The sequence below is a fragment of the Camelus ferus genome, chromosome 34 (genome assembly GCF_009834535.1).
Source record: "Camelus ferus isolate YT-003-E chromosome 34, BCGSAC_Cfer_1.0, whole genome shotgun sequence".
NCBI lineage: Eukaryota > Metazoa > Chordata > Mammalia > Artiodactyla > Camelidae > Camelus > Camelus ferus.
In genome coordinates this window covers 19,960,496-19,976,045 of record NC_045729.1, presented here as the reverse complement: position 1 = coordinate 19,976,045, position 15,550 = coordinate 19,960,496, and the positions used below count along the sequence as shown (strand labels likewise).

General features: G+C 42.6%; 1 protein-coding gene across 1 annotated transcript in view; it reads right to left on the bottom strand.

The window, feature by feature from the left end:
• The window catches only part of ERC1 (ELKS/RAB6-interacting/CAST family member 1), a 289,213-nt gene that overhangs the window by 176,540 nt on the left and 97,123 nt on the right, over positions 1-15,550 (bottom strand). The window contains 1 exon segment of the mRNA XM_032472831.1: positions 14,311-14,478. Within this exon segment, the coding sequence (XP_032328722.1) occupies positions 14,311-14,478 (168 nt within the window).

Here is a 15,550-nt window from a genome sequence, read left to right as displayed (position 1 = left end):
GGGATGACCTTTCAGAGTTGTCCCAAGTCAGGGCGATGGATTCAAGGCCGTGTGCCCTACAGGGATCAATCACCGGACGCCAAAGGGAAGGGGCGTGCGCTTGCGCAAGGCAGGTCTCTTCAGGCAAGGCCGTCCCACGGGGGCTCATGACTAAGGGCTACTCAGGGCACTTCCAGCACCTGGGGTCCGTCCTTCCACCCTCGGGGGCTCTGAGTCACTCATCACGGCGTCCGTTATTCCCAGCAGCTCTCCTCTTTCCAGTTAGACTATATTTAACTGGGAAATTGCAACTGCCCTCAGGTGTGCTGTATTTGAACCATATGCATAATTTTACAGCTTTGTAAAATCTTTGTAACTTGGTTGTTGAATTCACAGACGGTGGGCATTCCGAAGCAGGCGTTCAGGGATGGCCTTTAAGGTGTGTATGGCGTCCCAGTCCACACAAATGAGGCGTGTGCATTTTTACATGAAGAGAGCCTGCAGCTATCATCAGATGGTCCAAAGGGGAGAAGTTAAAAATCAGTCATCAGTGACGTTCTTTTCAAATACCCATAATATTGTTTAAAATGAATAGCCACTTCACTCAAAACTGCTCGCTTAGCTGCTTGATGAAAGTACCGTCAGCAAATGAGCTGCATGTAAAACAAAGTCTGGCCTGGCTGGGACGCAGGGAGGGCAGATCCAAACAGCAGGCCCTCACCCTTGTGCAATGGGAGCTCAAGAAGCCTAACAGATTTAGTAACTTTTCCTCAGTCAACTTAAGTGATGTCTCTGATTTGAAAAAATCCTCTAGGGAGGAAAAAAGAAGTGTGAAAGAAGAAAGGAAGGAGGTCTGGCACTGCAGGGAGACAAAACAGATAAAGGACGAAATACATTCTGATTTCTGGTTAGGGTGTACGTGCCGGTGGGTCAGAGGGAAGGAAGAGCACAGAAAGCCACTTCGCCACAGTCTGATTTAGTAACTTCTTCAGGCGGTTCATTATGTCAGCTTCTCAAGCAGAGCTGACGGGCAGCTGGGCGTCTCCCCAAAAGGGGTTCCCGCAGGTGAGAACGCACGCAAGTTAATTCACGTAGAATTATACGCAGTTCTGAGCAGAAGAAAAGAGTAACTGTGCTTCAAAACTTTGATCAAGCTTCTTTTTTTTTTTTCCAAATCTTTTGTCCTTTGCCAGATACTTACCTGTGTGTTTACACCCTGACAAGTTCCTGCTACAAGGTCTCCTGAGACGCCACTAAGAACCACCTTTGTCACAGGAGGGGTAGGACCCTCTCACACTGACTTGTTAATTACCATGTTTCAAGTTTAAAATGTGTGTTCGGTCAAAACAGAAGTCAGGGCACTCAAACTCGAGCTTGCAAGACTCGGGGAATATTAAAATGGCCTAAGGTCAGTGGAGAACAGACACGTACATAAATCCTCAAATTATTCACTAAGCTACTTAGAAGCCCAAAGAAATGATGTTTTAGTAAGGGTCAAAATTACCTCCATGTTGTACAAAGCCCTGCAGTGTGGGCCTGTGGGTGGTTCCTATTTCTCTCACGCCTTAGCACTTGAAAATAGAGAATTTACCCAAAGGCTATGTTCTCTCAGGTCCATGCTTATTGCCTCCATGGTGATGCTGGTAGAACAAGTTTCTACACTTCTCCAGGTGAGAAAGACAAGGCTCTTTAAAAACACATCCATCCTTACTTAGCCCAGGAATGCAAGATGAATTCAACATACAAAAATCAATTACATTATAAGGTACCACATTAATAAGGAACAGAAACCACACGATCATCTCAATAGCTACAGAAAAAGCATTTGACAAAATCCAACACCTTTTCATGATAAAAACACTCTATAAACTAGGCATAGATGGGAACTTCCTCAACCTGACAGAAAGCAACTATGGAAAACCCACAGTTAATGTCATACTTAATGGTGAAAAACGAAAGCCTCTCCCCTCAGATAAAGAACCAGACAAGGATGTCCACTCTCGCCACCTCTGTCCATCATTACACTGGACAATTAGGGAAGGGCAGTAAGAGAAGAAAAAGAACTAAAAGGCAGCCCTACTGGAAAGGAAAAGTACAGCCACTTCTATTTGCAGATGGTGTAATCTTATACACTGGAAATACTGAAGAATCCACTAAAACACCATTTGAGATAACAAACTAGTTTAGCCAAGTTGTAAAACCCAAGATCAATATACAAAAATCAGCTGTTTATCTTTACAGTAAAAATGAATAATCTGAAAATTAAATAAAGAAAATTCCACTTACAACAGCGTCAAAAAGAATAAAATATGTAGGAATAAATTTAAAGAAGTGCAAGACTTGTAGACTGAAAACTACAAACATCAATGAAAGAAACTAAAGACAATCTAAGTAAGCTGAAAGGTATCCAGTGTTCAGCAACTGAAAGACCTGTTACTCAGGTCTTTTTGATCCTGAAAAGCCAAAACAATCTTGAAAAAGAACACAGGGAGAAGGGTCACGGTTCCCCATGATCAAAACCTACGACAAAGCCACAGTCCTCACGACGGTGTGACGTGGCACGTGGGTAGACACACAAACTGATGGAGCAGAACTGGGAGTTCAGAAATGAACACATGTCTACATACAACTACATGCAACTGGCCTTAAGCAATGGTCTCAAAACCATTAAAAAAAAAAAAAAAAAAGGAATAGTCTTTACAACAAATGGCGCTGGGACAAGTGGATATCCACGTGCAAAATAATGAAGTTGGACCCCTACCTTACACCACATACAAAAATTAACTAGGAATGGACCAAAAACCTAGATGTAAAAGTCAAAACTATAAAACTCATGGAAGGAAACATAGGAGGACATCTTTGTGACCTTCAATTAGGCAGTGGTGTCTTAGACACAATGCCAAAAACAAGCAATTTAAAACTTTTGTGCATCAAAGGATGCTATCAAGACAGTGAAGAGAGAACACACAGAATGGGAAAACTTTTTGCAAATCACAGATCTGATGTGAATGGAATCTCCAAAACAAAGACTTTCTAGAAGTCAAATAACTCAATTTAAAAAGACAAAGGATTTGTATAGACAATTCTCCAAAAATATACAGATATCCCTCAAGTACATGGAAAGATGTTCAACATCATTAATCTAACTATGGAAATGCAAATCAAAATCACAGTAAGATACCACATATGCCCATTAGAATGGCTGTTTTAAAAAGAAAAATAACAAAGGCATTTTGTTGGCAACAGTGGCAGAAACATAAAATCCTTCAGCCACTTTTAGAAATAGTTTGGAAGTCCTTCAAAAAGTTACACATGAATTTAACATCAATTCCATTCCAAGATACATACTCAAGAGAAATGAAAATGTATGTTCATAGAAAAACTTGTACATAGATGTTCACAGAATCATTATTCATAATAGCCAAAAATAAGAAATAACCCAAATGTCCAGAAACTGATGAATGGATAACCCAAATGTGGTATATTCATCACAATGGAGTATTATTCAGCCATAAAAATGAACAAAGTACTGACACTTGCTACAGAAGTTACAGAAGCAAGACATAAAAAGCTGCACATGGTGTGATTACATTTATATGAAATGTCTAGAAGAGCCAGACTGACAGAGACAAAAAGGAGGCAGTGGTTGCAGAGGAGAAGGGGCTGTGACTGCTAACAGGTATGGGTTTCTTTTGGGGGTCATGAAAATGTCCTGGAACTGAATAGAAGTGATGGCTGCAACAACCTTGTAAGTATACAAAAAAAAAAAAAAAAAAAAAACTGAATTATACAGTTTAAATTAGTCAATTTTCTGGTACGCACATTATACCTCAATTAGGGGGAAAAGTTACCCATCGATCCAATTAACCCCACAGGCTGGATTGAAAGTCAAAGTTCCCAACACCCATCAGCAAAGTGTGACACTACTCTGGAGTGAGATTTATCCCCCAAATAATACAAAACCGTTTAGTCAAGTCTGTCAGCTCTTAATGGACTAAAAATTTCCTTTGCATCCAGCGTGACCTCTGCGCACTCTCAGGCTGTCATCCAGGTGGCCGGCTCTCCCACGTTAGATCACGAATACGCGGGCCTTTCCAACCACACAGATGTGCTTCTCACCGAAGGTGATCGCTGAATTAAATACGCAGCACTGATTCACCCTCTGCTGTCAGCCCGCCCTTTCCACACACCTCTGTACCTTTTTCCTATCAATCATTTTCATATCCCCTGGTAATTTCTGAATTGGAAAAAACAATTTTAAACTGTTGAGAATTCCTTCTGGTTTAAAGTGACTTCCACTGAGAGCAACGGATGATAGGAGAAGCCCTATGAATAAGATAGCAGAACACTGAGCAGAACACGGAAGTGGGAAAAAAGTCATAAAACAACAGAAAAGGGAGTGAGAGCTTTATTCCCACACCACACAGAACAGTCACACCCTCATGGTCTCAATCCTTTATCCAACATTTTTATTCGACTGGAGCAGATATTCCCCAAAGGTGGCCACACCACCACCTCCCACCTTCCACGCGCTTCTGTAACGTGGCTTGGCGCTCCTCCACCAAGCAGTGGAGCCTTTCGCTTGACCCTCCCCCTGAATCAAGGTAGGTCCTGTGACTATTGTGACCAAAAGGGTACAGCAGAAGGAATCCTCTGCCACTTTCAAGTCAACTCCTAGCATAACCCCGAGGGCCCGGCAGCTTTTACCTCTGCCACCCGTGACTGCGGAAGGAGGTGCCACGGAAGAAGTGTGACTGCGTCGTCACACGGTCAGGCACAGGGCACCTGCAGAAGCCCCGAGGAAAAGGGGGCCAGGGAAGACCCAGGGCAGGATGGATGCAAGCGAGGAAGCCACGTTGGTGGAGGGTCACCCAACCGCAGGCACCCCCGCTGTCACCAAACAAGCCAGGGGCCAACTACGAAGAGACCCCTTCCTGAACTCCTGACTCACAAATAAAATGCTGTTAGAGCCACTAAGCTTCAGAGATAGCTCAGGACGCAGCAGTCGGCTCCCCGCCACCTGCCTGCTGCGAGCAGGGCGACTGCCCTGGCCGCTTTAGTCACCGTTGCCCAGCGCTGATTGTTCCTAGATGATCAGAACGCAGGGATGAGGCATGCTGTGTTTTGTTTGTTTGTTTGTTTTGGTTTTGGGAGAGGGGTGTTCTGCAAGAGGAAGGGATGGTGAGGAGGAACACACATGATTAAAAGATACATTATAACAAGGTAAACTAAGACCTCTTTTTTAGGGACTAATCCTTCAGTCATGGTTAAGACGTCACTTGCACAATATCTGCATCGTTTAAAAACAGTCATCTGTTGACAAACTGGAAGTTAAAGCAGACTTTGCAATTTCAATTATCCACCCTCCTTAAGGTTTACCTGGAAATGTGAGGGGGGAAGGTTAAACGAAGCAAAGTAAATCCACATGGAGTACATTCCTCAGCAGAAACATCACTATCAGTTAGACTTCATTTACTACGTGCTGTTTTCTCAGTCAAATGCTTCAGGAGTGTAGCTGTTCATATTCTCCACTGACAAAAAATTTTTAATTAAACTGAGTCCTGTTAAAACATAGTAAGTAAAAGAAACAAAAAGGAAAATTCGAATGCCTAAGTATATTAAGTTTCCAACTTAAAATCAAATTGGGGCCTGACCTGGTCCTCTTATGATTAAAAAACAAGATTTAGAAAACACTGCAATTAGTCCTTATTAAAAATAAAAGAGCACAAATTTTAAATTTTAATTTTCTCAGAATAAATCTGTCAATATTGTGTTCAATGATAAAGCACTCTCCTTTGCATTTTATGATATGGAAAAAGTGAAAAAACTAACACTGCTTTAGTCAAGACTCCACAGAAGACAAAGAATATACAAAGAATCCATTCTTTGTGACTTCCTACTCAAAGCAAAGTAACAGGAGTCTTAAAGAACCAGTCTAGGACCAAACAGAGGGGAAAACCCTTCTAATTCTGTAATACCAGTTAGCTTTCTGCTACCAAAAAAAAATCTAAACTCTATTAAATACCGAAACCTAAGAAACTGAAGATGCGAGCAAAGCGAAATAGACAAGCTACAGACGCGCGGAGGGACCGACGGCAACACCTGCACCAGCGTTAAACTCCGAGCGATGCTATAGTGTATAATCAATCAGGCAAGAAGCTGCACCGTTTTAACACAGATTCTGAATGCTGCTCAGAGTCAAATGCTCAACTACATTTTCCAGGTCAGTGACTTACTATAAAGATGAGACATTTACTGTAACACAGGACTACTCCGCACCGCAGGGGAGAAGCCTGGGAGGGCGGGGCCCATGCTAATCCCATTGTACAGCACGCCTGGCCATCTGCTATTGTCCCACCTCATTCTCCGAGCCCAGGCGGCCCCAGCGCATACAAATACGTCCACTGCCCACAAAGCCAGGAGACTGTGGGCAGGCGGCCGTGGCCCAGAGCCCAAAATGGTCCAGAGTATGTGACTCCCAAGCTTTATCACAGCTGCTACTATTCTCAGAAGGTGATTTTTTTTTAATGCATAGTTAATATGCCAAAAGTAATGCCAAAGTAATACACTGTTTCCCGGTATTCTCCCTAAATGTTAGAATAATTAAATATTACTTAAATATACAATTATAGATAATATTCTTGGGAAAAATGACTAGAGAATACAGATGCCAAAGAACAATAAAACGATGAACGTGGAGTTACCATATCCCTCTTCTTTACGGAATGAGCGCTGTGTCAAAAAGCAAGGTTGTGCAGAGTAAGACCTGTCTCCAGGAATATCCGAAGGTCTACTTGAAAGGTTACACTTCAATATCCCACCGCAGGTAGATTTCCAAAGTTTCTGATGGAGAAGCTTCACGGCCAGAGGAAAGGAAAGCTGAATTCTATTTATTAGTTTCCTAAGTACACTAACCGGACAACACAGATGAGCACACTCACTGACAGCTTCCCCGTGACGTGAGAAGTGGGGATAATTTCCCAGAGACCAGGAGATACAGAGTTCACAGCAAGAAAGAAAAGGCATTCACAGACAGAGCTCTACCAGAAACTTTAAAGACTCCATATTAAAAATGTATGAAGAGGAGAGGTGAGATTCCGGGGCGTGACCCTCTGGGAAAGACACGACTCCGCTCTCTCGGCCTGGGGCCACTCACCCCTTTTCCAGTCTGCCTAGCAAACTTTCATGATCTTTCAACACCTTTCTTAGCATCCTTTCACAGAAGGTCAAACCTACAACGCCCTGCTTGGTGCTCACTGTACACCACTCGCATTGTAACTTCCCCAACTGCCACAACTCTGAGACTTTGAGAGCAGAAACCACATCTTGCCTTGTACTCAGCACAGCACCAAGTGTGCAGCAGAAGGCACTATGCTGCCTGCATGAATGAAGACCGCGAGGCAGACTGGGAAGACTGGGAAGCCCACAGGAACATAACGTGTGTGTGAAACTACAAATGCACTCAAGAGTGGGGAGGCGGGTGGGAGAAGAGCCCAGATCCGCCAGGGCGTATAAACACTCACGCCAGGAACGTGCGCGGGCCGCATATCACCAGGACCCAGGCATCACCCAAGAGGGAAGTACACGGAACGGTCTCTCCAGTGGGACTCGGGATTTTAAGAGATTTCTTTTGGATTAAGAACAGGGGGGAAAAAGGACTTATAGAAAGATTACACCTGCAAACAAACTGGGTTTACCAAAAAAACAAAACAAAACAAAACAAAAAACCTACAGACAACAGAAGGAGCTCTTAGAACAGCTTTGATGCATCGCATTCTGACAGAGGTGTCTCACAATACGCCACACAAGTCCTTCCCAGGCCAAGGCAACATTTTACCTCTTATGTGAAGGTGTACAGAATACACTCATGTAGCTTGTAGTAACCTAAAGTGAAAAAATATGAAAATGAGTATGTATACATGTATGACTGAACTATCACAGTGTGCACAGAAATGGACCCACCATTGTAAACTGACTACACTTCAGTTCAAAATACATATATACTCATAAAAAGGCAGAAGACATAACACTGAAGGAGATAAACAGACTAAATAAATCAAGATTCAAAACGATTCTCAAAGATTAGAGCAACTGGCTGAATTGGGCAGATAAAACTGAGAATAAACAATATTAACACCTCGCCTCCAGGGCACGTAACACCGCACAGGTTCCAAGGTGCCTTGATACACATTACATCATTCAAGAAAAACCCCGAGGTAACTGCTGCATCCTGTCTACAGCTGAAGAAACAGAAGGTGAGTGAGCCTCAGTGCATTTTCCCAGGATCAAATGTCGGCCAGGGCCAAAAGCAGAACATTAATAATGTCCTAATCATCTATCTCTTAATTAGATCCAAAATTCCAACGGGACAAGCAAAGTGTGCAGGAAAAATGAGTCTAGAAAAGCAACCGCCATCAGAAAAATTAACCAGGACAAATAAGAGCAATGGGAGGAATAGAAATAGTTCACTTGGGAAAACCAGCTTAGGGGCAGCCAAATGCAGGCTCCCGATTCTAGAGCATCACCCTGCTGAAGGGGGACCACACGGGGTCAGCATGGCCCCAGGTTAGCCTTCACCAGCAGGCGCTCTTAGCAGCCCAGCCCTGGTCCAGGTAACAATGGCCCAAACTGTCCGAGCCGTCTATTCATCACAACTGGACATATCTGACCGTAGGCTGAGTAAATCCATCCGCCAGGCACTTTGCAGGGAATTGCAGGCAAACGAGCAGCTGGTCTTTATCAAACCCAGAGACGCTACATCCGCATCAGACCTTGTTTCAAAATATGCAAATAAAGGTTTAGAGAAAGGTGGTTCTAATTGTATGATTATAAAATTAGGAATAAATTGAAAATATAGGAAAAATTCTTTCTCAACAAGGACAGATACGTATAAATAGAAGTTTTTTCTAAGCATTTTTATTATTAATATTCAAACAAAAAGAAACATATAAAGTATGTAATAAGCACCCAGGAACCAAGAATGCAAATCAAACAGAAGTTACTCTGCCTGAGGTATTTTAAATTGTAACACATAGTTAACATACACGTATGCGTCTGTGCACGTCGTGCAGCAGATGAACCCACGACCCATCACAGGAATGAGAACATTACCTAAAATGTTCAAGACATTTACACACCCCTCCTTACCCCAGCTCTCTTCCCTCCCTGCCTCTAGAAGGAAGAGCTTCGCTGAATTTTCACCCTAAATATACCCTTGCCTTAAAACAAAAAGAAAAATATGTTCCACCGTGTGGCTAAATCACAATTTACTAACTCATTCTTCTGTCAAAGAACATTTTGCATAGTGTTCCCTCAGTTTTGTTTTGGATTTTTTTTTCTTAATCCAAACCAGGTTACTGCAAGCATTCCTACACACGTCCCGGAGTCCACCCTAAGCACACATATCTGGCAGGTACACTTACGTTTAATTTAATAAGATTAAGTACTTTCCAAGACAGTTGTACCTACTTAGGAAATCCAGTCGCCATATTTACCTTGGAGAGAGTTAAGCGGTGGTGCCACAACTAATGGTAAATATTAAATTCATTTAAACACAGAAATAAAGACTAAACAATACAAATTATAATTATAGAAAGGACCTTTCCCCTCCTCAAAAAGCATCACAATGTAAATCTGAGAAGTATTATGGACTCAGCAAAAGACAACAAAACTTATCAACAAAATTCAGGAAAGAGGGACAATAAATAAGCATTTGTCATAAAAAGTAGTCAGTAGATACTGCTCCACTTCAGAATCTGTGAAGTCAAGACAGAACATGAAACACTTTGCTTCAAGTGATGGAGAGACTGGGAAAACGAGGCACAAGTCACACTTCTGCTCCACGAGATGGCTGTCTTCAGGTTAACGAGGACCCTCGTGTTAGTACCTGACAGAGCTGATCATACGCCCCCTTTGAAGCTTCAGCTTAACTTCTGAGATACCACATTCCAACCAAAAGAGAAACAAGATTATTTTATGAAGAGGAGAATCTGACAACATGATACTAAAGTTCATCTGGAGAAAGGCACAAGTGAGAAATGTCTGAAATCCCTCCAAAAAAATTTAATAAAGCAGAATAGGTCTAGTAAATACTAAACGTACTAGGAAGGACTATGGTCACTGAGACAGTTAAGAGAAAGGAGAGGCAGCTGGCAGGAAAGAGCGGCAGGTAGATGGAACAGACCAGAACCCAGAACCAAGCCCAGGTGTACGTGCTAGTTTACTGTGGCATTCCAAATCAGAAGAACAAAGGTAGATTATTTAGTAACTGTTATAATGACGACTGGCTGGCCACATAGAAGAACATAAAGCTGAATCACTACAGCCAATATACAAATTCTATAAAACAATTTTCAGGTATAAACACTTAAAAAAAGAAACTCTGAAAGTACCGGAAGAAAGTATGTGTGAATTACTTAATAACCCTGGCAGGCAGAAGGACATTCTGAGCATGACCTAAAACTGAGAGGGCAGAGGAAGGGACTCCTAAATCTGACACACAAATTCTAAAACAAATACCAGAAAGAAAGTAAAGAAGAAAGTGACGAATAAGAGAATATACTTGTAAATCACGAGGGAAGAGGCCATTCACTTACGAGGGAGCCCCTACAAATGAGTAAAGGAGAGAAACAGAAAAATGTGGAAATGACACGAATGTGCAGCTTCCACAGCAAAGAGACTCCTCTGAAAAGACGCTCAGCTTTAAATAAATACCAAGCAAGAAAATAGATAGTTTTAAATTATCTGCCAGGTCAGTGGAAAATTGAAAAGGTTTGGCAACAAACCTTTGATGAAGCTATGAAGAAAGACACTTTTAATATAAACAAGCACAAACTTTTCAGAGAACAGTGGGGCGCCCATCAGTCTTTTTAGAGGCACACACACAGTTATCACATCATGGCTGAGACATTTATGTCGTTATCTGTTACACCATTATAACAAATGCAAAAACAGGAAGAAAACCTAGAAGCATCTGCTTGTAAAGCTATAGGATGTCAGTTAATTACGGTGTGAGTATGACGCCAAAAACCATGCAGATACTAAAAACAATGAGATAAAGCTACACATAACAAGACACACAAATTTGTTTATCTTGAAATGAATAAAAATTACGATTCCAGTGGGTTTTTTTAAAAACATGTAACACATATATGCCTACAAGTAATTATACAAACACTGCGGTGCATCAGACAACAGAAAATTATTCAGGATAAAAAAGAAGTGAGCGATCAAGCCATGAAACGAAATGGAGGAATTTTAAATACACAAAGTAAAAGAAGCAAGTCTGAAAAGGGTACACACTGTATGATTCTAACTACATGTCCTTCTGGAAAAGGCAAAGCTGCAGACAGAAGCGCCCCTGGAACCCTGGCAGGACCCCGTGTGACAGCTGGCCGCCTTCCGGCGCCACGTGCGCGTGTGTCTCTGCATCGCTGCTCTGAATGGGTACGTCCTGGGCCATCACCCATACCTGTAGGACAAGGAGGGCCAGGGACACAGCCCCCACGGTCCCCTCATTTAGGCCACTGCATCTCCATCCGTCGCTCTTCCCCCAGACCTCCCACGCGATCTGCTTCACGGTGGTGCCGTCTGTATCCCAACCGTGCTGCTCACCAGCTCCTCCGTGGCCTCCTTAAGTCAGCAGCATCTCACCCCAGCCCAGCTCACCACAGTTCACGCTGCTCCCTCAACCCCGTCTCCGTGAAGGGTACCTGCATTCACCCCGCTCCCCTGTTTGTCAACCACACGGAAATCAAGCTTGCTAATAGTACTGTGGAGCAAGAGGGTGTCTGTAGCTCAAGAAAGGAATTACAGTCACAGCTCCCTTGAGAGCCTTAAACTGCCTCTAAGCTTACGGTGTCTTTTCCTTTATTTTACGTGGATCCAAAAGTTAAAGCTTATTTCTATTTTATCAGCAAACAATGGTCCAGGGACACATCACACATGTTGATTCTGATGATGTCAGTCTAGTAGCTTCCACAACAAAGTACAGACAGAACATAAAGGCTCTGAGGACTGAAAACGACAGGTGCAGAGGTAATTATTTTAAAAGCAGCAGTAATAATCTAAACCAGTTTTAGAAGCACCTGTGTTACCTATCTGATGACTGTTTTAAAGACAAGCCAAATCAAAGTCTGTAACACGACAAATTAGTGAGGCAGCGTAATGTACTAAACAGAACACAATTACTGGCCTCCATGACGAAAGCTAAAGACACTAACGGGGAGGGTGTAGCTCAGCGTGGGGCACGTGCTCAGCATGCACCAGGCCCTGGGTTCAATCCCCAGTCCCTCCATTTAAAAAAAAAGAGAGGAGATGGACAAAGAATAATACATATAATATGTGTGTGACGTTCTGCAGTACCAAAAAGCTTTAACACGTATTCTTGTCTAATCCTCCCAACAGGGGAGTTGTGACGGGGAAAGCTGCATTTTGGAAGAAATTTTTAAAAATAAATTTTTAGCTAAACCAATTTGTACAAATGAACCTCTGGTATCATGCAATATGTCTGGAAATTTGTCTGTTTGGGGCTTGTTCTCATTTGGGGGGTAGGAACAGGAAAACATGGGAGACTGGACACCAAGGTATGAAAGTGTTTTGTTGGTGGGTACTGACATAACTTAATGGATCAGGACTAACATTTTTTATTTCCTTTACGAAAGGGGAGAAGATAGTTCAAAGTCTGTTTCATGAAGTCAGGGTAAGTACATCCAGTGAAAATTTTGTTTCAGCTGTGTCCTCGAAGGATGTATACCACATGTACACAGAGATTAACACATACACTGTGTCACATGTGAAGTATGTTACATATTATGTATCACAGTCTAAACATTCAGCCACTGATTACAATAGAGCCATCAGGATATAAAAACCACCACCAAGAGGTTGCAAGGGTTAAACAAGGTTTCAGATACAAAGTGGCTGATAAACGTTGCCATTCTATTTTTACAAACTATGATTATTCCGGGATAACGAGGTATTAATTCTAACTTCTAAACTCCAGGCACAGTTATTAAAACCTTTTTAAAAAAAATGTGTATCTAGACATGCATTACTTTCTAATAGTCTTTGGGTTCTAACCAATATACTTGTGACCTGCCAAAATCCACCGACATCACTAATGCATATCCTGTCACCCAGCAATTCTGTTTGGTAATTTACCTAGAAATACACTTCACATATGAATAAACTAAATATGCACAACATTGTAGACTGTAACATCATTTTACGTAAAAGCAAACATTTTAAGCAAACTGTCCATCAGTAGAAACCTGGTAAGTAAACCGCAGCACGTCGATTCAGCGCAGCTGGCAGTAACGGTGAGGAGCCCCGGAAGGAGTTTCAAAATACGTTAATGGAAAAAAGGAAGGAAAAGGCAACGAGGAATGGTAACGTGTGTGTCAAAAGAAACTTCTGCTCTATATGGATTACACATAAAATGTTTCTGAAAGGACACAAAAAGAGGTAAAGAGAGAAAGAATACATACTTGCTTGTACGTGTGTAAACTGTGGGTAGAAGAACATATAAGAAACAGGCAAGGGGAAGTGAGCAGTTGGGGGGAAGGTGAGAAGGACGTGCCTAGAACGTTTTAAAACAAATCAGCGTCCACTAACAGGACACCATCGTCAACTGGTGTTTACAGGGATCAATTTTTTATGTTTACTTACAGAAAGCAAATGAAAACCAAACTAATGAAATAGAGAACAAACACTGAACATGGGCCTCTGCACATGAAAGAAAGGCTGAATTTGAGGTTCAGTGAAGAGAGTTTTATTCCTTGGCTATTGTTGGAGGTTAAAAATCAACTGGGACAATGTCAGGTAGTCCCAACTTGTCATCTCAATGGAGCCAGGGTCTCCTGTAACTGTGACGGCCAGGGCTCACTTTACTTAAGCTAGAGGGCGGGGGGGACAGTTATCAGTGCCCTCCTTATTTGCCGCAGAGCGAGCCTCCTTCCCGTGATGATGAAGGTGAAGAGGAGAGAAAGCCCTCCCTGACTCACGTTCATCACGTGTCCCTACAGCAGCACGCGTTTCTGTTCGGAATCGGAGTCGTGCTGACCAGGCAGATGGGGCCGCAGCCACCCGAGCCCGTGCCCGACACTCGTCCCCACACGGGGCACCAGACGCGGCCACCTACAAGGCACTTTCCAGAAACAGAAGCACGGAAAACACTGTTGAAGACACTAAGTAGTGCTTACTTCGAAATTTTAAAACCTGAACGTGCAGAGCAGTTTTAACAGAGCCTGTGCTGCCTGCAGAACCACAGGGAGGGAGGGGGCAGCGGGGACAGCCCTGAGCCCGGCCGGAGCGTCCGGCCGCTGCGCTCACCTTCTTCTGAAGCACGTTCACTTTGCGCTCCTTCACGTCCAGCATGTCCTTGAGGTCGTGGATCTCTCCAGCTTGGGTGCCCTTCTCCTCAGCCATGTCCTGGATTTGCTTCGTCTTCTTGTTCAGCATGGTTTCCTTCTCTTCCAAACGTAATCGCAGGGCGTCCACCTGAGGATGTAAGGTTTTCCACAGGATTAGCTGAAAAGAAAGGAATGTAACTCCTTCCAAACAGACGTGCACAGCTGCCCAAATGACACGTTTAGAGTAAACTTTCATTAGGATCAAATAAAATACCACTCTAAATACCATCCGCAAAACTTAGAAATTAAACCCTAAAATTTTGTGAGCATTTTCTTAAAAAAATTTATAGCAGATCAATACACAGTGGTATCAAGAAAAATAGATCTGAAAAAAAAGGGGCAAACAGAATTGTTACAAAGAGGTTGAGCTTTGCTACTTCTATGAAAGTATTATAATCTACTATGTTTCTCAAACTTTATGTGCGTTAGAATCATTGGAAGGGTTTAAACAGAATGCCAGGCCACCAGAGTCTCTAACTCAGCGAGGCTGGGGCTCAAGAATTAGTATTTTTAACAAGTACCCAAGTTATGCTACATTGCTTCGGAATACCTAAAATTAAAAACAAACAAACAAACACACACAACCCATAAGCATCACCAAACACGACACCTGCTGTATCAGGTAACACGATCCAGCTGTGGCTGACAAGCCCAGCACACACTCAAAGATCCGTAAGGCGCAGCTAAGTCTACTTTCAAATGCCAAGACGAGGCAGCTGAAGTCTGGTATCCAGTACCTTTATCACCAAAGTTTAACAGCGTTCGTTAGATGGTATGACTTTATAAATAATTAAAAATCTAACTGATAGTACTCATTTTCATGTTTCCTTCCAGTTTTGAGACATAACTGACACACGGCCCTATGTAAAGTTAAGGAGCACAGCGTAATGATTTGACTCACGTACATCATGCAATGATTATCGCAGTAAGTTTCGTGAACACCCATCATTTCATACGGATACAAAATTAAAGAAATAGAAAACAATTTTTCCTTGCGATGAGAACTCTTGGGATTTGCTCTCTCAACAGCTTTCGTACCTGGCACACAGCAGCGTTAGTTATACTCATCACGTGGGACATGACTATCCCTAGTCCTTCCTTATCTTACATCCGGGAAGCTTGTCCCTTTGACCACCTTCACCCGACTTCCCCTCCCCCGA